The sequence below is a fragment of the Lampetra fluviatilis genome, chromosome 41 (assembly GCF_964198595.1).
Source record: "Lampetra fluviatilis chromosome 41, kcLamFluv1.1, whole genome shotgun sequence".
NCBI lineage: Eukaryota > Metazoa > Chordata > Hyperoartia > Petromyzontiformes > Petromyzontidae > Lampetra > Lampetra fluviatilis.
This window is the reverse complement of record NC_136315.1, coordinates 2,182,892-2,203,522: the sequence shown is the minus strand read 5'-3', so window position 1 is coordinate 2,203,522 and position 20,631 is coordinate 2,182,892. Positions and strand designations below refer to the sequence as shown.

The window sequence follows — 20,631 nt, the reverse complement described above, 5'->3', positions numbered from 1 at the left end:
CTTGTAAACCTGTGCAATTTAAGTTTGAGCAAATTAATGAAGGTTGACTGCAGCAAAAGCAATGTTAAGCCTGTTCCCATAAATACCATTTAATGGAGCGTATATTTCCAATTGCTAAACTAAGCGTTGCCACAAGCTGGGAAGCTAGTCATGAGGAATTGAATCTCTTGGTGTTTATTTTGCACATGCGGCCATGCTAAAAAAAAAAGTCAAAAAAATAAAAGGCGCCGTTTGTTATACCAGAGGACTGCTGTGGACTAACATTTCGTGTCAGATTTGTCATCGGTTCAATAAACCGACAAACGCAAATCGGCAGGAAAGCGCATGCGGTGGGGGACATGCCGTCAACGGTTTGCACGAGAGGATACAGCTCATTGAAAAAGTGTCTGGCCTGACAGCAAGAGTTCTACAAACGCACGATAAACTGAAAGTGGATGCATTAAATGCCACGTCAAAATGATGAAGGCTTCAGAGCCAGCACCACGTGGTCTTGCAATCTACGTAATTACCTGGTACTGTGCATTCAGTATTACCAAATTTGCATTCCAAATTATCAAATTCTATAGCTCTCGATTTATTCCCAATTCTCAGCCACCCCAATGTTGTTTGAACCATGAGCCAATCCACCTACAGCAGCTAATCAACCTTGGTGCAACACTGTAGCAGAATGTCTGGGATCGGCAATTTAACCTCATCCACACCAGCACTGATCACTAACATTTTAAATTGCAATGGCTAATAAAACACAATAGACTCCAACTTTTAAAACAGAAACATTTTTATTATTAATCTTTAACAATGCAATGACAATGCAGGTTTCATAGCCGTTTGAGACGGACTACTCGTGCTACTGGGGAAATTTTTTTAAAGAATTTGTCAAGCAAATGGACTGCAATTGAAGGGTCACGATTCTTGAAACTTGGCAATGAACTCTTTAAGCATAAGGTTTCTGGGGTTCGCTTTGTGCGATATCTTATGCGGGCAACCAATTTGGACCCAAAATTTTACCTGGGCCCCTTTGCCTATACGCGTCGAGAGCTCCTGGAATTCCAAGACAGTCTAACGTGTTGTGCACGACACGCCAGCTTGGAGGTCACCACGCACCTTGAAATAATTTAAGCAAATGACTAGCAATTTTCAAAAGGTTGAGGCTTGAATCTGAAAATTAGATGTTTTTTTAAATCGAACTTCATTTAAAGAACAGGTTTCCCGAGATTCGCTTTCATGTGGCTATCCTACTTCAAAGCGCTATGCAGTTTCAATTCTCATTTCGGCTATGTGGTCAGACGTGGGGCATTGTACTTGGCAGGCAACCGGCGCGTGGTTTCACTGCATCATGCGAGAGAAACACATTAAGCAAAGAGGCTTGAAACGGAAACTTTATATCTATGTTTATGGAAACAAAAAACCATATAACCACCCACACCGTCCAAATCGGATTGCCAGATAGGAAAAACTAACGTAGGATGTGGCAATTACATTTCAAAACTAAAGCAAAAAACCCAGAGCTTTAGTACTTGTGTTAAGCGCAGTTTGTATTAGCAGTCTCCAACTCAAACCCACACCGACTTTTGTAACGTTAAAAAAGCAAACTTTCCTAGCTAGGTAGGACCCTCCTTCCACAACCCATCTGCCATCAACTTTTAGTAATAGTCACCGTCCAAGCCAACCACAAGATTGCCACAACAGCTAATGAAGCTGGGTCCAAATCAGGCCTGCTTTTAAACCGTATTTCGTAGACCTAAAACACACGACAGCCCCGAGAAAAAAGGGGAACACAGGACAACGGTCCTCCTTGGAGACCGATCCAACAGTGCAGGTACCACGTGCTATAGTTCCCACCCCTCGCATCAAAAAACCAAATCACCGAGGTCGAGATGGCGGATGGGTCATGCGCTGGGCAAGGCCTCTTACCTAGATTCCCTTTACCTCCAAGCAGGTGGGGAGGGGCAGGGAGCAGGAGGTAAGACATTTTCCTGCATCAACTAGAATAGTTCTAAGGTCATGGGTCAGCCATGAACGCTGGCAAAAGCGATTTTACCTCATTTCAAAATATTGTGAAATGTCCAATTCAAATACTTTTCCCATTTCTAGGCAGAGGTACCATCATTTACCACTCACCTTTCCAAGCCCTTTAATACTTTTCAATTTATAACCTCACACGCACAACACCCATACAAAAATGGCGGACTGGCAGACCCCAGGCCAATCATGGGGGTGGAGGGATTTTCAGTGATATTACAGAACAAATGTGCAGTGCAGCATTACATCGCAAAAATAAGTTTACTACGCGTGTTCCTAGATAGTGGACAATTATTCTACCATTTAAAAAAAGCCTATGCAAAACGTTACAATCGATGTTCCCCAATGAGCAACAAATATGCGAAAGGACGTGTAATGGCGGCATCTTATAGCTGGGGTGGGGATTCTTGTAGTTTTGGATGTACTGCACAACAAGATGCAGTTCGTGATGAAGCGAGAGGGGGGGGGGTCGGCAACTACCGTATCAAACCACCATGGTGGTCACAATATTTAAATGCACATTCGACCGTTCAAAAGCCATAATGGAATATTAATTAGATATATTTGAAAAAGTGATCGGTTTTTAACGGCAGACATTTAGGTCACACCAGGACAAAGATATTCAGGGATAAGTGGAGGGGGTGAGGGGGTAAGCTGTGTGGCCCTTTCGTTTACTTGGATCCCCACACCTTCTCTGTGCAGTGCTCCATGGCCTGTGGAAAGACAGAAATAACGAAATGCATGACAGTCATAAACAAAGTGGCTCCAATGTCACGTGAACTACAGTGTACAGGTCAGAATGCAACCCCCCCCAGCCAGCGGTGGAAATTCCACGTTCCTAAGACAGGAATCGAATTCAATAAAATTAAAATAAAGATATCAGATAAAATAGAAACATCTAATTAGTGTATATTAGCTTACGTTGGCAATGAAACTTAAACAAAACCTGAAAAACGCCAACATGGCAACAGGGGAGGAACACATTGGTTAGAATGTGTGCAAGTTGGACACATTCACTGGTAAAGCAAGTGCACTTGAGCAGGACACATGCCTCACACGGGATTATGGCTGGTCATCAAGTCGCGCAATGGATCAGCGGCAAAGAGGCAATGGGCCCATGAGGGCATCAACTGCCAGAACTGGAGCGAAAAGGCAACTGATAAGACTGGATTGGTTGGGGACTGCGTTCATCCAAGAGCGAACAAATTCTGGCCTCTGACAAGTGAACAGCAAAAGCCAAGCATTTAAAGTACCAGCCTTATCAACACTCGCATAAACGGCACCACTTACATTGCAGATGTTGGCGGTGTCTGTGGACTGACACCAGTAGGAGGGCCCCTGCAGGCAATGCAAGGGCAGCACCATAGCCATCTGGCTCACCAGATCCACAAGAGAGTATTCCTGCACAGGAGATTTCAATCAATTAAATCCACATTTGTACACAAACAGGCAGAGGTGTGGACTCGAGTCGTGACTTGGACTCGAGTCAGACTCGAGTCATGAATTTGATGACTTGCGACTCGACTTGCATAACAATGACTTTGTCCCACCTATGAGATGTGGACTCGAGTCATGTGACTTGGACTCGAGTCAGACTCGAGTCATGAATTTGATGACTTGCGACTCGACTTGGACTTGCATAACAATGACTTTGTCCCACCTCTGCAAACAGGTAAACTACCAAGTCAGCACCCATCTCAGAATCCAAGCTTATGGAGCCTGGATATTGCTTGGGAGGGCAAATACTGTGCAAAAGTGTTTGTTTTAGGCTGTAGGGCTATATTGTGGGTGAGAGGGCACACCCAAGCGCAACATGCAATCCTTGCCCCACCACCTTCAAAGCCGCACTGACCAACAGTGAAGTCTGGTCAAATATCTTCATCCAGCTGCGGATTAACAAATGGGCTGCGAGATCCCACGATGTTAGGCAAAGAATAAAACCATGCATAAAAAGGCACCACAGGCTCCAAAGTTGCTCACAAATGAAGAGTAAACTACATAGCAACTTTGTGCCTTATTGCAAAAACTGCAAACTAAATCTGAAACGCCTTCGCGATAGCCTTGCTCAATAAAGAACGGTGCTAATACCGAATGCATGAAAGATTTGGAAATGCAAATATTATCACCTTCTGCAGCGAGTCCATTGGGGTCCAGTCAGCCAAGACGAGGTTCTCCTGGGCTGGGAAGACCAGATTCAGGAGCGAGAGGCTCAGGGCTTTCTCCAGTGTACGACACGCATGGCACATGGGGTCATCTGCCAAGGCAAATGGTTTGTGTTCATTAACATGAACACAAACAAGGAGATGGTAAGGCTTCTTAACTTGGTGTTCTTGGAGGCTACATGCCGTGGGTGCTAAATGTAATGTCACATGCTTGCCGACGACCGTTGGGGACAGACCTAGAAGTATTAAATTTGAAGTAAAAACACACACTACACTGAACCTTGTTGTTATTACCTTGGGGACGTGCTGTTAGTGCGCACCAAACACGAAGGGTGGTGGAGGCAGTGCCAGTCTCATTTGGTGAGGTAGAAGCCAATAGATTGCCTACCTGATTTAGGGAACGTTAACTATAACTAGACTTTATTTTACCAGTAGAGGCCACTGAGCTATATGGCTCTATTTCATAAGCAACTTGGTCAGATGATTTGACGAAGCGGCTTATCACCACGGAAACTTACAGCAGCCAAATACTTGAAAACGCATGTCGATTCTAAAATGCGGAGGGGAAACCCCAGCGGACCCAGGAGAAATCCACGTGACCATGGGGAGAACATGCAAACCCCAAACACAGGCGTCAGGATTGAACCCACGACCTCTTGTATACCAGGTAAGGTAGTTAACCACCATGGCACCCTCAAAAGCAAGAGAAAGCCAAGGCCATGTTGATAAAGCTATTTGCTGCCAGTGGGGTGGTGTGAAGAATAAAACTGTAGTTGCCTGGAATATTAAAGCAGTGTGCCAAGCACCATCAATGGCTACAGGATAAAGTAACAAGATTACATGTCAATAAAAAAAAACTCTACAGTCTCAGTACCAGAGTCTTGGCAGGAGGGCATCTCGTTGCAATCAAACCCAATCTGAAAATAAACCACAAACGGCCAATTTAGTTCGTGTCATTTCATAGCCGACACTTATTTTGCTCAACATGATAGCTGTATTTAGACCAGCATTTTACACGTTTCAACCTGTGCACTCAAGTCTTTGGAACCGCTTTGTAGATTTGGAACAAAGTCGCAGCGCGTTGGAAGGTGGAAAAAAAAAAAATCACGTTGTACCCCTTGGTTTGAAGGGCACCACCTCAACGCCTTGCAGACTTTATCAGGCACCTGGATCGCACAGAAAATGGCAAAACACACATTCCAAACATGGTACTTGCAATGAAACTAATGGCAAAAAAGCCAAAGGCATGCCTTATCTCGGGATACAGGAGTGCCGAGTCGGCTTGCATTGCTTCAATGGTTTGATTCTCAACCGCAGGTCACAGCAACTTTGCACAATAATTTCCTCACCACAAGTGTGGGACAGACCGAATGTGAAATTAATTATGCATAACTCAATTGTTGAAATAAGTCCCTACCTAGGCATCCTTTGCCTAGGATGTGTATTGGAAAGGCAAACGTAACCTTCACAGCTGAGATTAATAGCATTAGGTGGTTAAAAGCTTCATTTATTTAAAATTAAACAAGGCAGAGGTTTCAGTTACCAGTGAAAATTAAGATACCACCTAAGTTTAATCCAGGATTTTGCAAGAACAGAACCGAGCTCCACAGTGGTTCGTAGCCTTCATCTCGTCAGCATGTCCATTCGAGGGCAATGCATGCGACAGCCAGTGCAAAAAGCAGATCAAGATTCCAACAAAGGGGCAAATTGCGTAAAAACGAAGAATAAATACACAAGTAGAACCAGTGGCTACACTTGGGGATGCATTGCATACTCTTTCAGGTGCTGCAATTAGAAAAATTAAGTGCAATAATTGTAGATGGCCTAATGGTCAGAGTGTTGCATTAGTAAAGCCCACTCCACTTGAGTGCAAGTCAAGCACGAGGATTTTTTTCTCCGACACAAAGTAGCACTTTGGATCATTTGACCTGAACAGATTGTTGGGCAAGGCCTATCGGAGCGACTCAATGCAGTAGGTCAGGTAACAATTCCCACACGACCCTATTGTTTTGACCAACATTACCATTTTGATTAACGTACGTTTACGTTATGCACGTGGGTGCCAATCAGAGTGCTTAAGAGGGCAGAGCATGCCTCAGCCAATCGGCGATGCCCATTTCGACCTCGACTGGCTTACATTATGTTTCCCGTGTTGGCAATGGAAACTGCTCCTATGTTTCAACTCGTAAGTGAATTCTATGAATAGTTACGTTGCTTCAGTAGTTTCCATGGATCGGATTAAAAACATTAACCGAGGGCCTACTGTATGTAGTACCTCTGGACATCTTCGATCACATGTCAGAGTACCAACTGTAGGGAGTACTGCAAGAACATTATTTCACCTTGGGTTACACGGCAGAACAAGTTGAAATTGATAAAACTACGCAAGATAGAACAAAACTAATCAAGATACACGCAATGCTTTCACCAATGTGCATCATCTTCAGAAGTAGTTAATTCCCAGTATGGCAGCCGACAGGTAGCTTGGTGGGGCCAAACAACTTAGTATATTGTGGTTCATGCCAGTTTCCCAGATTCATCTGGTTATTAATATGGCAGGGCCCTATTAGCAGCAACCGTATACCTCAGGTGGGTTTCTATTGGGTCGCTTTACGAGCGTTCAAGCATCCCTTCTATTATGGATGGACAGAGCAAATGCACAAAAGCGCGAGTTTATTTGGACGGTTAGTATCAAAAGCAACCAAAGGTCTTCAACGATATAAAAAAGTCTAAGTCTCTAGAAGATGCATCATGAATAATGCAGTCCCCTCCACTCGCACACCATCTTATTAGCCATGTGTGTTAGAGTACAAAAGTGGAGATCACTTGGGGCTACCTTTGCCGTTCAAAGAACCAGGGCGTGTCTAATGACAGGACGCCGTGGATCACGATATGGAAGAGGGGAGGAACTTCACATAAATGCGTCATGAGCGGCGTTAGACATTACGCAACAAGATGTGGGATTTAATGTCCCAGGACAACTACCTCAAAAAGGAGGGGTTGCCCAAGGAAAAGCATGACAGGTAGCAATCCTAATAGGCCACTGAAGATTCCATAAGTACCAGGTTTTTGTCGAGGTAGTTGAAGAGCATGGGCAGGTACTTGTCAGCAAGGCGCTTGCACTTATCTGCAAGTGGCTGGAAGGTCATCATGTTGCAGACAGCATCGACGTCTCCATAAATCTCCTTCTGCGAGAGAGAATTCGGCAGTGTGCCAAGTCCATTTTCCCTGGTTTTCTCCACAGCAGAATTGGCAGCAAGCTAATAGTCATCAGGAAATGCATGCTTTGACCATATTCCACCACGCTGGTTAGTGCAAAAATAGAACCGAGGGAAGATAAATTCATAGCAAAAGAAATACTGGACTTCATCCACTATCCTTTAATTACTCAGCCACTAGGCTGCAAATTGGATTACTGCCACAATATTTTTGTAGAGCTCGATTTTTTAAAAACATGCACCAGCCCATCTTTTAAGCTGCCTCAGAGCCACCCAGTTAATTCAAAAAATTCCCAATCGACCAGTTTTACCTTCGTGGCAGGATCAGTCAAGGTGTCATGAACTGCTGCCACAACATTCTGGCACAGCTTGCACGTCACGTTCAGCTGCCAAGACACAGAACGCAAGCCATCCTTCACACGTGCCTGCATGCCGTGCCAAGCATTAACACTGCAATTATTTTTCCCAGTGTTGCTTTGCAAGCAATTAATCCATAGTACAGTAAAACCGTTAATTCAGTATGAGAATTAGCAATTGGGGACAATTTGGCTTGGTTGCGCTTTCTGCATATATTACAGAAGTAGCAATTTGTCACAAATGGTCCAATGTTATGGCATTCATGTGGAGCGACGTCACGCAGCACAATGACTCATTCTAGTGGCGGCACGCATGGTAAGCGTTCGTGCAAACCTGTTGCTTTGGACTCGACCTTGTGTGCATTGTGCATGCCAACTCTCCTCAGAAATGTCGTCTACACCCATATCAAGTAATAGAAAGGGACAAGTATAAATTACTTAGTCCGAGACAAATCCAAAGTTCTGGATAGAATTGATGCAGGTGCATCAATTCGGATTTTTTTACAGGGGCAGGAGGCACTGGGGCGTACCATTGTACATAATTTAGAATATTGGAAAATTTGGCAAGGCCAGAGAGTCCCATCGTACTGGATGGTGACGAGCTTATATCCAAGCCAGGAGTTCAAGGTCAAAAATTAGGAGAGATTAATAATCTTACCACCAGTTCTCAAATTAAAGGAATTTAGTTACATTAGGTTTGACCAACTTTGGCTACGCAATCAACCGTCGTAATTATGAAGTCAGAACTGCAATTAAGATTATTTTGCCTCATTCTAACGGTAATGAATTGCGCTCAACCCTTTGGATGCATTGCGAGAGCACGGGTGCATTTTATTTGAAGAACCAATAAACGACTACAGGGCTACATGTATCAAATTAAGGAAAAGTAGCACTGGATTGTGTCCACAAGCGTTTGAATTGTTCTCACCCCTTTGAGCTGTGGGGTTGGGGCAACTTGCAGAGCCAGTTCACCATCTGACCTACATAGGCATAGGGCACTGCACACTTTCTTGGGATCAGCCTGTAAGCAGAGAACATGCCACACAGCAGCCACGTCAAGCTTAACCACTCGCAGCATTTACTTGTATGCACGTGTTGCTGGGACTGCACATGCCTTCACAGCAAGTTCAAGCTTTTGATTCTGCAAGTGGTTGGAGATATAAGTGGCTCATGGCTCACATGGGAGTCTGTGAAAGTGTCTAGAAGCTGAAACGAGCATTGGGCGATTTTTCATCTCTTGGCAGCCATGAACTAGTTGTGGAACTTTCAAATTTTTATGGTAATGTCAGGATAGTGCGCTGGTGTAACGGTTAGTGTACTGCAAATTAAACCTGCTGACCGAGTTTGATGAGCAATGTTTGAATTACGACACTGGTAAGACCTCCACTACTTAACTCGGCTCAATTGGTATCATTAATTAAGGACATCTCATCATCCCCAGCTGATTTGCACGTTAGATTCAATGTAGTCTTTGTTTACCAAAGTTCCTGTGCCCGACACCATTGCAATCATTGAAGATTTGGTCCAATAAATGTACCAGCCCTGGGTGAAACTGCCTCACACCACACCCATGACCTGGAATGGAACATTCTGCAAACAAGTTGAAGTCCCCAATGGGTTCTCCATCCAGTTGTAGCCAATGTTTATGGAAAAATTTAAGACAGACGCCATCCACTCTACATCGGTCCTTGTGGAAGATATGTAGAGGACATGTTTGGCATCTGGCCACATGGCCGACCAGCGCGAAACCAATGCCTCAACCACAATGCCATACACTCAGCCATCAAATTCACCTTGGAGGTGGAAAAGGGTGGCAACGTACCATTCTTGGATGTTTTTATTGAAAAGAGACCAGATGGCTCAACGGGACTGTCCACAGGAAAGCCACCCATACGGATGCCTACCTAAACCCGTCTCACAAATGTTCCCAGAACTCTACACCTTAGAGTTAAGTATTTCCAATCATCACCTAGCCAGTGAACTGAAAACACGTACACCAAGCTCTCAAGATGGATATTCAGACTACACAATCCATAAACCGATCACCAACTGTTGGGAAATAACCATCCGAGGACGCAATCAAAACCATCACCTTGCCATACATAACAGGGGTCAGAGAATATTTCCAAAATCATGAGCAAACAAGATCCAGGTTCGATTTAAACACAGTACATAAAATTCGCGATGCAATCCGACATGCAATACCCCTGCGTCGACAAACCAAGCAGTGTCTGCGGCAGTAGTTGGATTAGGGAAACTAAGCGACATGTCTGACCATGTTCGAGAGCACAAGGCAGATCTGAAATGTGGTAGGACCAATACTACGGCTGATCATTGTTTTAATGCAGTTGGTTCACACAAACATTTCTAAGATGAAGGTACTTTGCAAGCCCACTGGCCATCAAAGATTCATTCATGAAGCCATCCATATTATAGAGACAATTTCAATCGAGAGGATGGGTACAAACACAGCAATCACTGGAAGGACGTTATAAACCCGATTAAGTAATAACTGGCTATAATGTTTCCATTTTAGCACTGGCTGTTGCCGAGTATTTGAAAAATGGGTGGGGCTCGTGCCCCACCCATTTTTTTAACTTTTATAAACAGTTTTCCTTTAGAGGCCAACCTCTTTCTCTACCCGATGACCACTTGGTGTGATCAACAGCGTTTTTACAACCCATCCCACGATTTATCAAAAGACCCAAAGACTAGTGCAAAGAAATCGACGATCGAATTGAGGCAGCAGAATAAGTTGTGCGCTAATCATTCAAACAGTGGTATCCCACCAAGGGGCGATCGAAATCCCAGTTTGCATCATTTGTGTAGCTTGTATGCAACAATGCCTACCAGAAGGCCTTCTAGATAAGAGAACACCTTGGGCAAGAACTCTTCGACAGCCTCGTGGCAGTCTGCGCGCAGAGTGTTAAACACCAACAGATCGCACACCATGTCCAAGCTGTTCTTCACCTTGGCCTGAACATAAAATGCAGTCATTAACTCAACCTGGCAATGAGAAAAACAAATGAAAACACTATAGTTGCCCATTGTTACATTGAAGTAAATGCATGAAAGCGGTGAGTTTGTAGTTTTATAAAATTGCAATCTTTTAGAATCCAGGAGGAAGAGATATGAAGCTCTTGTTGCACAGATGTCCAGTAGGGATGGATCAAACAATACACAATAGGAGTCCAAAATAGAATGGGAAGCAAGTCACTAAATAAACTATGGTATATAAACAAGCAGAGGATGGCGTTTGTATGTGCAGTGGGTTCACTTGAGATACGATTCAGGAGGCAACATCATGTATTCTATAACCCCCAATGGGGCAACTACACAAATGGGGTTGGGTCTGTTGGCACACTGCCCGACCCACAATGCAAAGCCGCAGCAAACAGCCATGCAGACCCGGGACCCCCCTTTATGCCCCTCAGCGTGGCCCTGCTACGCCTTTGGACACCTCCCCCCCTCCATCCAGAACCTACTAGGTGGTTCTGTATTGCCTTCCACGTGTTCCCTGCCTGGCTCCACCCTCACTCCACCCACCAAGTTGGAATCCTTACCATCAACCTAGAGAAACTACATCCAGTTTCATCCGAGATTCTCTCATGTGCAACATTTTAGGAATTAGGGCCATTCCGTCAAATAAGCAATGCATTACAAGACAACGTATGAACACATTGAAGCAAGTAATTTGAAAGGGCCTTGAAAAGTATTGACATTACGTAAAGTTGTTGAAGTTGATCAAGTGCATTTTGCAGCAACATCCGATAATGAAACTGTACAATTTCCACAAACCCCGAAAACCTCAGAAAACAAGCCTCAACCCACTCCTTACAAACTTGGTCACTCCAAACCACAAGGAGTGGAAACGCAATGAGGCAGCAGACTAAACGGGGTAGGCAGCTCCCAATCAGCAGTGACACCTGCTTGAAATCTTGGGAGGGCATTAGATAAAAATTTTAGTTTATCCTCCTCCATAAGGTCAACAGATCAGTCAATAAATTGACTGCAAGTGCCATTATTTTAGTGTAGCAAACTGTCAAGACGGTACATGGTTGCCACTTGCTAGATTCTGCTTAACGTGCCCTCTGGGCTCCATGTGCAGACTATTTTTTGACTTTGAAGACCAAGGAACCCAATGAGCAGTTTTTAAACAAGTAACACCCAGATACTTGCACGAGTGGGGTCTGGACAGATGCTGGCAAAAACCTTCAGATTTTTTTTCTGGCAAGTCGTATTGCATTGATCAAGCGACTGGCAATAATGGACTGCACGTAGGAAGGACTGAATGACCAGTTGACCGTGAACTAGTGACAAGCAAGAGGATGTACTCCATCCCTAATCAACTAGAGCAGGGGCAGCCAACGTTTAACAGACCAAGAGACAAAATTACCCATGAGGTCTGCCAAGAGCCAAGTTTATATAGGTGATTGTTTTCAGCATAGCACGAGACATTCATTATGTGCCATTATAGCATGTTCTACATTATGCCCCTTGATAGAGCCGCATGTAGGGGATTAAAGAGTCATGTGGCTCAGGAGACGCCAGTTGGCCACCACTGAATTAGTGACTAATACGTGGCCCATTCGATCCTGAAAACAATTCAAATTATGGTCGTAGAAAGTGTTCAGCATATATACTTCGTTAAAAAAACCTGCTTGATTCGTTAACACCTGCGTAGATTGGCTAGACATAACATTTCTCAATTTTGCAATCCACCCAATTGCCAGCACGCTCATGGGGCATGCATTGCTGCCAACGATATTCCTGAAATTCATGGTCTTAGTACAAGTGGTTATTTTTTTCCATGTGGATGAGATCACAAACCTGAGTTTCACCGTTTTTCAAAATGTTGTCGAGGGAAACAATGAACTTTTCACAGAACTCGCACACGATTCCATTCTGTGGACAAATATCACAACTAAACTTATTTCCAGAATCTTCAGCTGTGGCATACAATGAAGAGCTTAGAAAGGGCATTAAAATAAACGCAGACTAACTTTTAAAAAATAATTTGCACATTTATAGGTAGAACAATCATTAGCGTAACCCAAATACTTATTTAGGAAGCAAACTCCGAAGAGAAACATTAAGGTAGCTCAGGCCCAATAGAGTAGGACCAGGGTATTACTTGACATGGCAGATTCTAGGTTGAAGCCTAGTCACTTAAATGATAAAAGCTTGGCAAGCTTGAAAGCCTGCGTTGTTACCAATAAATTTCCCTCACTTATCAATTTAATTCAACCCACTGGAGAGGCTGCTGGAAATTCATTCCAGTCCCTCGAGGCTGTTAGAGTATTCATCGCGCATCAAAGTTCAAAACCAGGCGTTGAGTCGGCTAATCATCTCTCCAGGGGTGAGTAAGGGAATAGAGGCTTGTGGAAAAAGCAGAATTGCATGTCTTGCAGTAACTACCCCAATACCATAGGAATATACAAATTTCCATCATTGGTTCAGGGTCAAAGGAGAGTCCTTTGAACATGACAATATACTTCATGTATCATTACCTCACTTACGATTAGCATGGATGGCTACAAAGTGCGAAAGGCGTTAATACATATGTAACCAACAAATAATATGGAGGAATGCATAGCTTTGGAAATTGTTGGTACAACCTCACCACTTACCACACTTGTCTGGTTCATTGGTACAGAGATGTACTTGGCATGGCCGCGATAAAAAGAAACAAAGTTACTTATAAAAGCAGAATTACAATTTTAACCAGAGGCCTGCTGGTGAGATCAGAACGGCACTCACATTTTAGAAAATTACACGTGTACACTTAACTCTTGAGCCAATGGCACAACTAGGCTTTGTCCTACCACCAAGCACCGTTGAAAGTGCCCAACTGACCACAAACATCCTAAAGCCAATATGGAAACAGGAGCACTTGTCCCCCCCGAATATCTTCACACCACATCACCAGAAGCCACCTCGTGGCTAAATCGGCCTAGACCAAGGATGGACGAGTGCCTTATCAAATGTAGCCATAAGCAGGAAGACTTCATTAGGGTGAAAACAGCGTCTCAAACTCCTTTAGCTGCAAACGAATGAAAACGCCTTTTTCAAAAGGAAATTATTCACAAGGCACCAGGTAAAGCAGGTGACAGACCTCTTTCCAGAGAGGCAGGCAGATCCGGACGGCGCTGCACTGCACCGCCGTGTCCAGGTCACGGCACCAGGCATCTGGCCCATGACTGCACACCGCTGCGTACGGGGGAACGGCAAGGGAACTCCCTGCACACCACGCACGAAGAGCAATTCCCGTTTAGTAGGACCTGCAGATCACCGCTTTACAACAGGTGTGCAGTGTCCCGCAGCAAAGTCCCAGCGCCTACCACGGTACTTTCCGATTGGGTCAGAAATAAATCTCAATTAATTATTAAATAGAAACAATTCGGCGTGTCACTTTAGGTGGTGCGTACACACACTCGTCTGCCTTGATGAATCTTCCACTGCTGGAGGGCACAGTAACTTTAGTTCAGTATGCCACAAAGATTGGAGAAAGCTGGAGCGTGTGCCATGGAATTAAATTAAAAAGGCTGTGAAGCGCTGTAGTGGATAACAGCGAAAAGGGCCATTAATCAGCAACTACCGAGGTCACTCCAGCACACAAGGGGATGGGGGTAGACAATCATGCAGCCACCATTCGTCTTGGCAGTGGTCAATACCAAGTAAATGTGGGGCAGGGCTTGCAAGCTGCTGTTGTTATAAACACAGTTAGCGGACTTGAAATTGTAATCCTGAGGTCACCCATGCGATCTCCCAGTGGGGCAGCTGAAGCAATGGGTACATTTTCTAACCACCGCCGCCATGTCCAGTCAAATCGGCAGATCGCGTGTGGTAGGGGAACAAGCTTTTCCAAAAAGTTTTGCTAGCATGAAAGAGTAGGCCAAAAACACAGACATAGGGATTCGAGAGCTTCCTCTATTGGAGGCCAATCTGCCAGCAGATGCGATAGCAAGCAACAACTTTGCAATCTTATACACCATAGTAGCCAACGGCCACACTTCCTGCACAATTAGACATTTTACTGGTAGGAACCTCCTGGTTACCAGCACCACATGGGATTAGTGTGTCCGTCGTGCAGGGATGGGGAGGGTGGGGAGAGGCTGGTCACCCCGTGGTGCCCTTGTACAACAACGTTTAACCTACTCACGCCGGCTTGTGCCCGCCCTGAGTTGGGCATATTTCCGGAATACACCACGCCGCCGTTGACCCTGGCCATTGACCGAGCAACCCAACGTTCCTACCAGCTCCCTCCGCAGGAATGTGTTAAACGTCACTTCACCGCGATTTCAAACCCGAGATTTTGATTCTTTACCATCCCAGGTCACCCTTACAAAAAAGTGGGTTTAAATGAATGGTTATAAAACATATGTCCTGCATACAGATTAGGAATCGTGTCGTACACACATCTTGGGTTACCGACAACGGCAGTCATCATTCACGTGAATACAGCCGTCACAGTAACCAACAGTAGTACACATATATACTGTGGGGTGTGGAAATATTCACACCGCATGCGGCAACATTAATAAATCACACAATCCCTTTGGCAAATCCACTGCTGGATGAAATGGCACTCCACACGCTGGGTGCCGTTTGACCATACTTCACCATGCTGGTCAGTGCGGGAGGGGGGGGCCCAGGTTGAAGTAAGACTCGCACCTGACGTTAGCCGTGTACGAATCCAATTGTCACCCAGGTTCATAACAGTGCGTCAACCACTGCGCCACCGCTCCCCCCTCGCCCACACAATGCACACAGCAACCATAAAACACGGCAATGCTAAAAGGTTGTTCTAGAGGCCTATTGTCGACTGTGGCATGTTATATTAAATATAAATGCAATCTTACACAAGGCAACAATGTGGTTGTGCCAGATAATTATACATATACTGTAGACATCGACACTGTACGTACAGTATTGCGTCGTGTCCTATAATAGACGGCCTAGGTCACATCGGTTCGTGATTATTTTTTACAGCCTTTAAAAAAACAAATCTAAGAATATAGACGTCAACATCCACGCCTAAAATCAATCCAGCATTGCGCCGCGCTCATTTTTCGAAAGAAAAAAAACAAAGCATCTGCGCGCACCACGGCATTTAAACCATCGGCCGTGGTTGATCCACTGCTGGATGAAGGCAGCGGGGCAATCACGGCTCACGGATCTTGCGATCCAGCAAATCATTTTTTTTGTTTAAAAAGTTTTGACCCGCGATTATATTTGCGTCGATTCCGATCGCTCCATCTCCCACGGCACCCCGGGTTGACAACTGCAGGGGCAGCAACAATCCAAGTCTCACCCCCAACGAAATCCCTCGGTCATCACCATCAAGACGGCTAAATATAGCCACTACTTTCTAACTTACACAAGCGCACGCTTACATAAACACGCACACACAGGGCAGCAGAGTTGTTGCTGTTCGATAAGGGAGAAAGAGCGATGCGTTTGGAGGTGGGGGGGCTGAGACAAGATTGTAAATTAAACCTTACCGGCATACGCCACGCAGAGGATGGCAGCAATGCGTAGGATGTCCATTGATGCTGGCATTGTCACCACACACCAACCTTGGAGTAAGAGAATGCGAGAGAATGTGTGTGAGAGAACGCGTGAGAGTGAGTTTAAAGATGGTTGTGACCCAGCCCTTATGTACGCCTCCGAACCCACGTGGTTCCTTATCATCATCATGAGCCGCATGCATCATCTCCATCAACCCACACAATCCACGCGTGGTAATGAATGATCTGTAATGTAAATACGTGATTGCAATCACCGGATTTCCAGTGATTTGTTCTTTTCAAATTAGTATTAATCATTGTCAGCCCCCATGTGCATCACGCATCCAATCCACGCGTGGTAATGAATGATCTCTAATGTAAATACGTGATTGCAATCACCGGATTTCCAGTGATTTGTTCTTTTCAAATTAGTATTAATCATTGTCAGCCCCCATGTGCATCACCCATCCAATCCACGCGTGGTCATGAATGATCTGTAATGTAAATACGTGATTGCAATCACCGGATTTCCAGTGATTTGTTCTACTCAAATTTGTTTTACTCGAATATAATGCGATAAAAAAAGGAAAATAAAGTCAAAGCGATATATATATTTTTTATTCCCAAATTAAATTCCACATTCCAAATATGCTCAATATGTCCCCCCCCAATATATTGCTATAACAATTGCTATGCTATGTAAATAAAAACAACAATTTGCAAAATATTGGCCACAATATCTGGACTTGTCTTCATATAAATCAATGCATATATTTCTGTTTATATGATTGTGGTTATGGTTGTACTTTATTAATCCCTAATCTCTGCTATTACATACAACACTAGCAGTCACTATCACTCTTCAAACAGTAAAAACTGTTTTACCAATGTAATTCAATACACTATTTGACATTATTGTAAAAAATAAATAAAAAGTCCATCCCATGTGTTCGTGAATTTTGTAATATTTTATGCAGGAAATTCGTTTTCAAATTTAGATATTTTTCTGGGTTGGGACCCCCAGACACTCTGGAAGATTTGCCCCCCCCCCCCCCAATGTTGACTCCATGGCTACGGCCTTGCCACATTCCTATGGCGGGGTAGAATTTCACGGATAGGGCAGATTAAATAACGTAAAGTAAAGAAATGTTAGCACTTGTCAAAACCAGAAAATGCTGTCCTGCATATTATGACATGGCAGTTGTCGTTTAATATGAACATTCTACGGATACGTTTTATTTGATTTAGAATACAGTGCACATCGATCATTGATATGCAATTCATATTAGTGTATGTTTTGCTCCATACGTCATCGAATTCATAAAAATGATAATTAGCCGTGATTTCTGTACACTACAAACTTACAGAGTACTGTAGTGTAACACTAGCAGTCATTATCACTCTTCAATAGTGTACTGCGGTCAGCAAGGGGCAGTCCAACAACTGTAATTATTGTGCTGTACTTTTGCTACCACGCCTATGCTCCTACACATTGACCTACCGGCACTGACCAGTGTGGTGAAGTATGTTCAAATATCTCCCACGACCTGCACTCAATGATGAGGCCCTTTCCATCAGTCGATTGACACAAGGCGTATGTACACACATTGCTGTTATACTGGTAGGAACCACTTGGTTCCACCGGCCCACAGGGGATTATTGTGTCCGTCAGTCCGTCGTGCATCCAAAAATTGGAGGGGTGGGGCTGGGTGGAGAGGGGAGGGTGGGGAGGGGCTGGGTAGGGAGGGGAGGGGCTGGGTGGGGAGGGGAGGGGCTGGGTGGGGGTGGGAGGGGTGGGGATGGGTGGAGAGGGGAGGGTGGGGAGGGGCTGGGTAGGGAGGGGAGGGGCTGGGTGGGGAGGGGAGGGGCTGGGTGGGGGTGGGAGGGGTGGGGATGGGTGGAGATGGGAGGGTGGAGAGGGGCTGGGTGGGGAGAGGAGGGGCTGGGTGGGGAGGGTGGGGCTAGGTGGAGGTGGGAGGGGTGGGGCTGGGTGGGGAGAGGCTGGCATTTACGTAGCATGGTCATTCATTTATTGCTATTGAACGCCCGAGGCAATACATTAATGACTTACTCTCGCTTGGGCAGGTGAGAAGATTTTTTTCTGTGAATATCAAGACTGGGCAGGCTAATCTCTGTTATGCAGAAAGTGCGGGGTTTAAAATAAATGCCACGGCGCTTTTTCTTTAGCACTAAACTCTGGGGGTGGTGTCGTGGTGACTGACCATTTCACCACAGTCGCCGAAGTTTATATTCTCGCGTATGGCACAAAATATTGTCAGGAGGTAAATACCAATAGTCGAGCACTGATAGCCACCTCCCTTGAAGGAGCAGAGACTATGGTCGCCTTCTCGTCATTCACATGTCACGTGTCTTTATGTTACCTTCAACACAACTAATGCCATAATCAGGGCGAAATGGACGTCGTTAATTCGAATCCAGATATCATCAGTCGCCCAAGTGACACTAGTCCAGGCCACAGAGTAATGCACACAATCCTGTACTAAAGGGGTACTTCAGTACGGTGTGACTGGAATGCTGAGATTGGTCACCACAGTGCTGGGTTGGCAACCCATTACACAGCACGGCTGCATTGCTAAGCCCCTTGTGTTTCCTCCTATGCATCAGATGATGCCTGTGGCTTATATCTTACTCAACTCCTCGTGAGTTTGCTGTTGGTGAGATCACGCTCAGATGCACACGTGTTCATCCTTCCTGTTCACGAGGCATCTTTGGCAATGCCAAACACTTCCACCACTGGTTACTCTAAAGCACTTTATGGAATTGTTAAAGTGTTTTTGTCAGCATGTCTCAATGTGCAGGCGTCACATCTCTCTATCGGGGGTGTATACATTGGTGTGTTAATTACGTTTACAAGTGAATCTACGCACGAAGACGTTTGTTGTTTTATTTTTGACGCTCTAATTTCTTATCGTTGTCGTGCGCGCAGGCGCGTGATGTTGTAGTTTATCTTTGGCTCTGTACTACGTACTTATCGTAATCGGTCATGCTCGACCCACTGCTGGATGAAGGCTTTCCCAAGTCATCTACAATTCATCTTCTTGGTTCTTTCGGTAAAGTCACGTAGAAGGGAAGTAATAAAATAATAAAAATAAAACATAATAAAACAATTCTCACGACGTTTCGGCCACAACGCAAGCAGCCATCCTCAGGCGAAGAATGAAACACCCCAAGCTTGGAGCGTATATTTAAGCTGGGTTAGAGGGGGGGGAGGTGGGAAGAAGAGCGCCTAAACAAAATAATTTGCATATCAAGAGGAATTCAGCATATGGAAAATGCGTAGGAGGTGGGCGGGGGGGGTTCCAAATCAATACTATGCCCGTGCATTATGCAGGATTAGCAGCATCAAAGGGGGGGGGGGAAGGGGGGGAGCATTAACAAAGGAAAGGAATGTTAATAGTATGTAGCTGTAGTTACTAAACAACCACGTAAAAAACTACAGTATAAACTGCATGACAAACTAAAGTATAAACTACATAGCATCATCAGTAAACTTACTATACTCTACAATAAGCTGAGTTACTAACAGTAAGTAATACATGAAAAAATTCTACGTTGTAAAAAATTATATAATATGCTTCCATCTAAACTTTATTCTCTTACATCACACGCGTCTATACCGTACTATATACTTCCATAGGCAAAACCAACATTAAATTACATACTGTATTGCTATAAACCACCCTATACCTTATACATTTTTAATATAACACTATGTATTATTCTACCCACCCTAATGTGTATCAAAATGGTTTATTACGTCCTTCCAGTGATTGCTAAGCCAGAATCCATCTTCTCGGTTAAAATTGTCTCTGTGTTTGTAAATGTGGATCGCCTCATGTACGAATCTCTCATGATAGCCAGATGGCTTGCAGAGAACCTCTGTCTTGGAGAAGTCAATGTCATGTGAGCCCACTGAGTTGTAACAGTGATCTGCCACGGCTGAGGTGTTTGTCCTACAGTGTTTCAGGTCAGCTTTATGTTCACGGATGCGGTCCGAGACATGTCGTTTGGTTTCCCCAATGTAACTGCTACCACAGAGGCAACTTAGTTTGTAGACACCAGGGTACTGTATGTCTGGAACCACATCTTTTACAGACGGTACCAGATCACGGATTTTATGTACTGTGTTGAATCGGACCTGGATCTTGTGTTTAATCAGGATTTTGGAGATCTTTTTTGTGACCCCAGCAATGTAGGGTAAGGTGATGGTCTTGAAAGGCTCCTCAACAGGATCCTTCTTGGTGGTTGGAGTGATGGCTTTGCGGATTGTGTAGTCGGAGTAACCATTAGCCTTAAGAGCTTGGCGTACGTGTTTGAGTTCACTGGAAATGTGTTCATGGTC

At 44.5% G+C, this 20,631-nt stretch overlaps 1 protein-coding gene across 2 annotated transcripts; it reads right to left on the bottom strand.

Moving 5' to 3' along the window:
• Window positions 1–760: 760 nt before the first annotated feature.
• Window positions 761–16,421, bottom strand: LOC144946429 (proactivator polypeptide-like 1). Of its 2 annotated transcripts, XM_078875268.1 has the most exons (12): window positions 16,263–16,418; window positions 13,874–13,998; window positions 12,589–12,663; window positions 10,609–10,734; window positions 8,687–8,779; window positions 7,714–7,788; window positions 7,247–7,372; window positions 5,300–5,350; window positions 5,059–5,101; window positions 4,149–4,276; window positions 3,313–3,423; window positions 761–2,735 (listed from the first exon to the last, which is right to left on the bottom strand). In XM_078875268.1, exons 1-12 carry the CDS (start codon window positions 16,318–16,320, stop codon window positions 2,694–2,696), a joined length of 1,053 nt encoding a protein of 350 aa, XP_078731394.1. In that variant the 5' UTR covers window positions 16,321–16,418; the 3' UTR covers window positions 761–2,693. The 2 variants fall into 2 exon arrangements, with proteins under 2 accessions (XP_078731394.1, XP_078731395.1); XM_078875269.1 differs by lacking the exon at window positions 12,589–12,663 and having other exon boundaries at window positions 16,263–16,421.
• Between the last annotated feature and the right edge of the window lie 4,210 nt (window positions 16,422–20,631).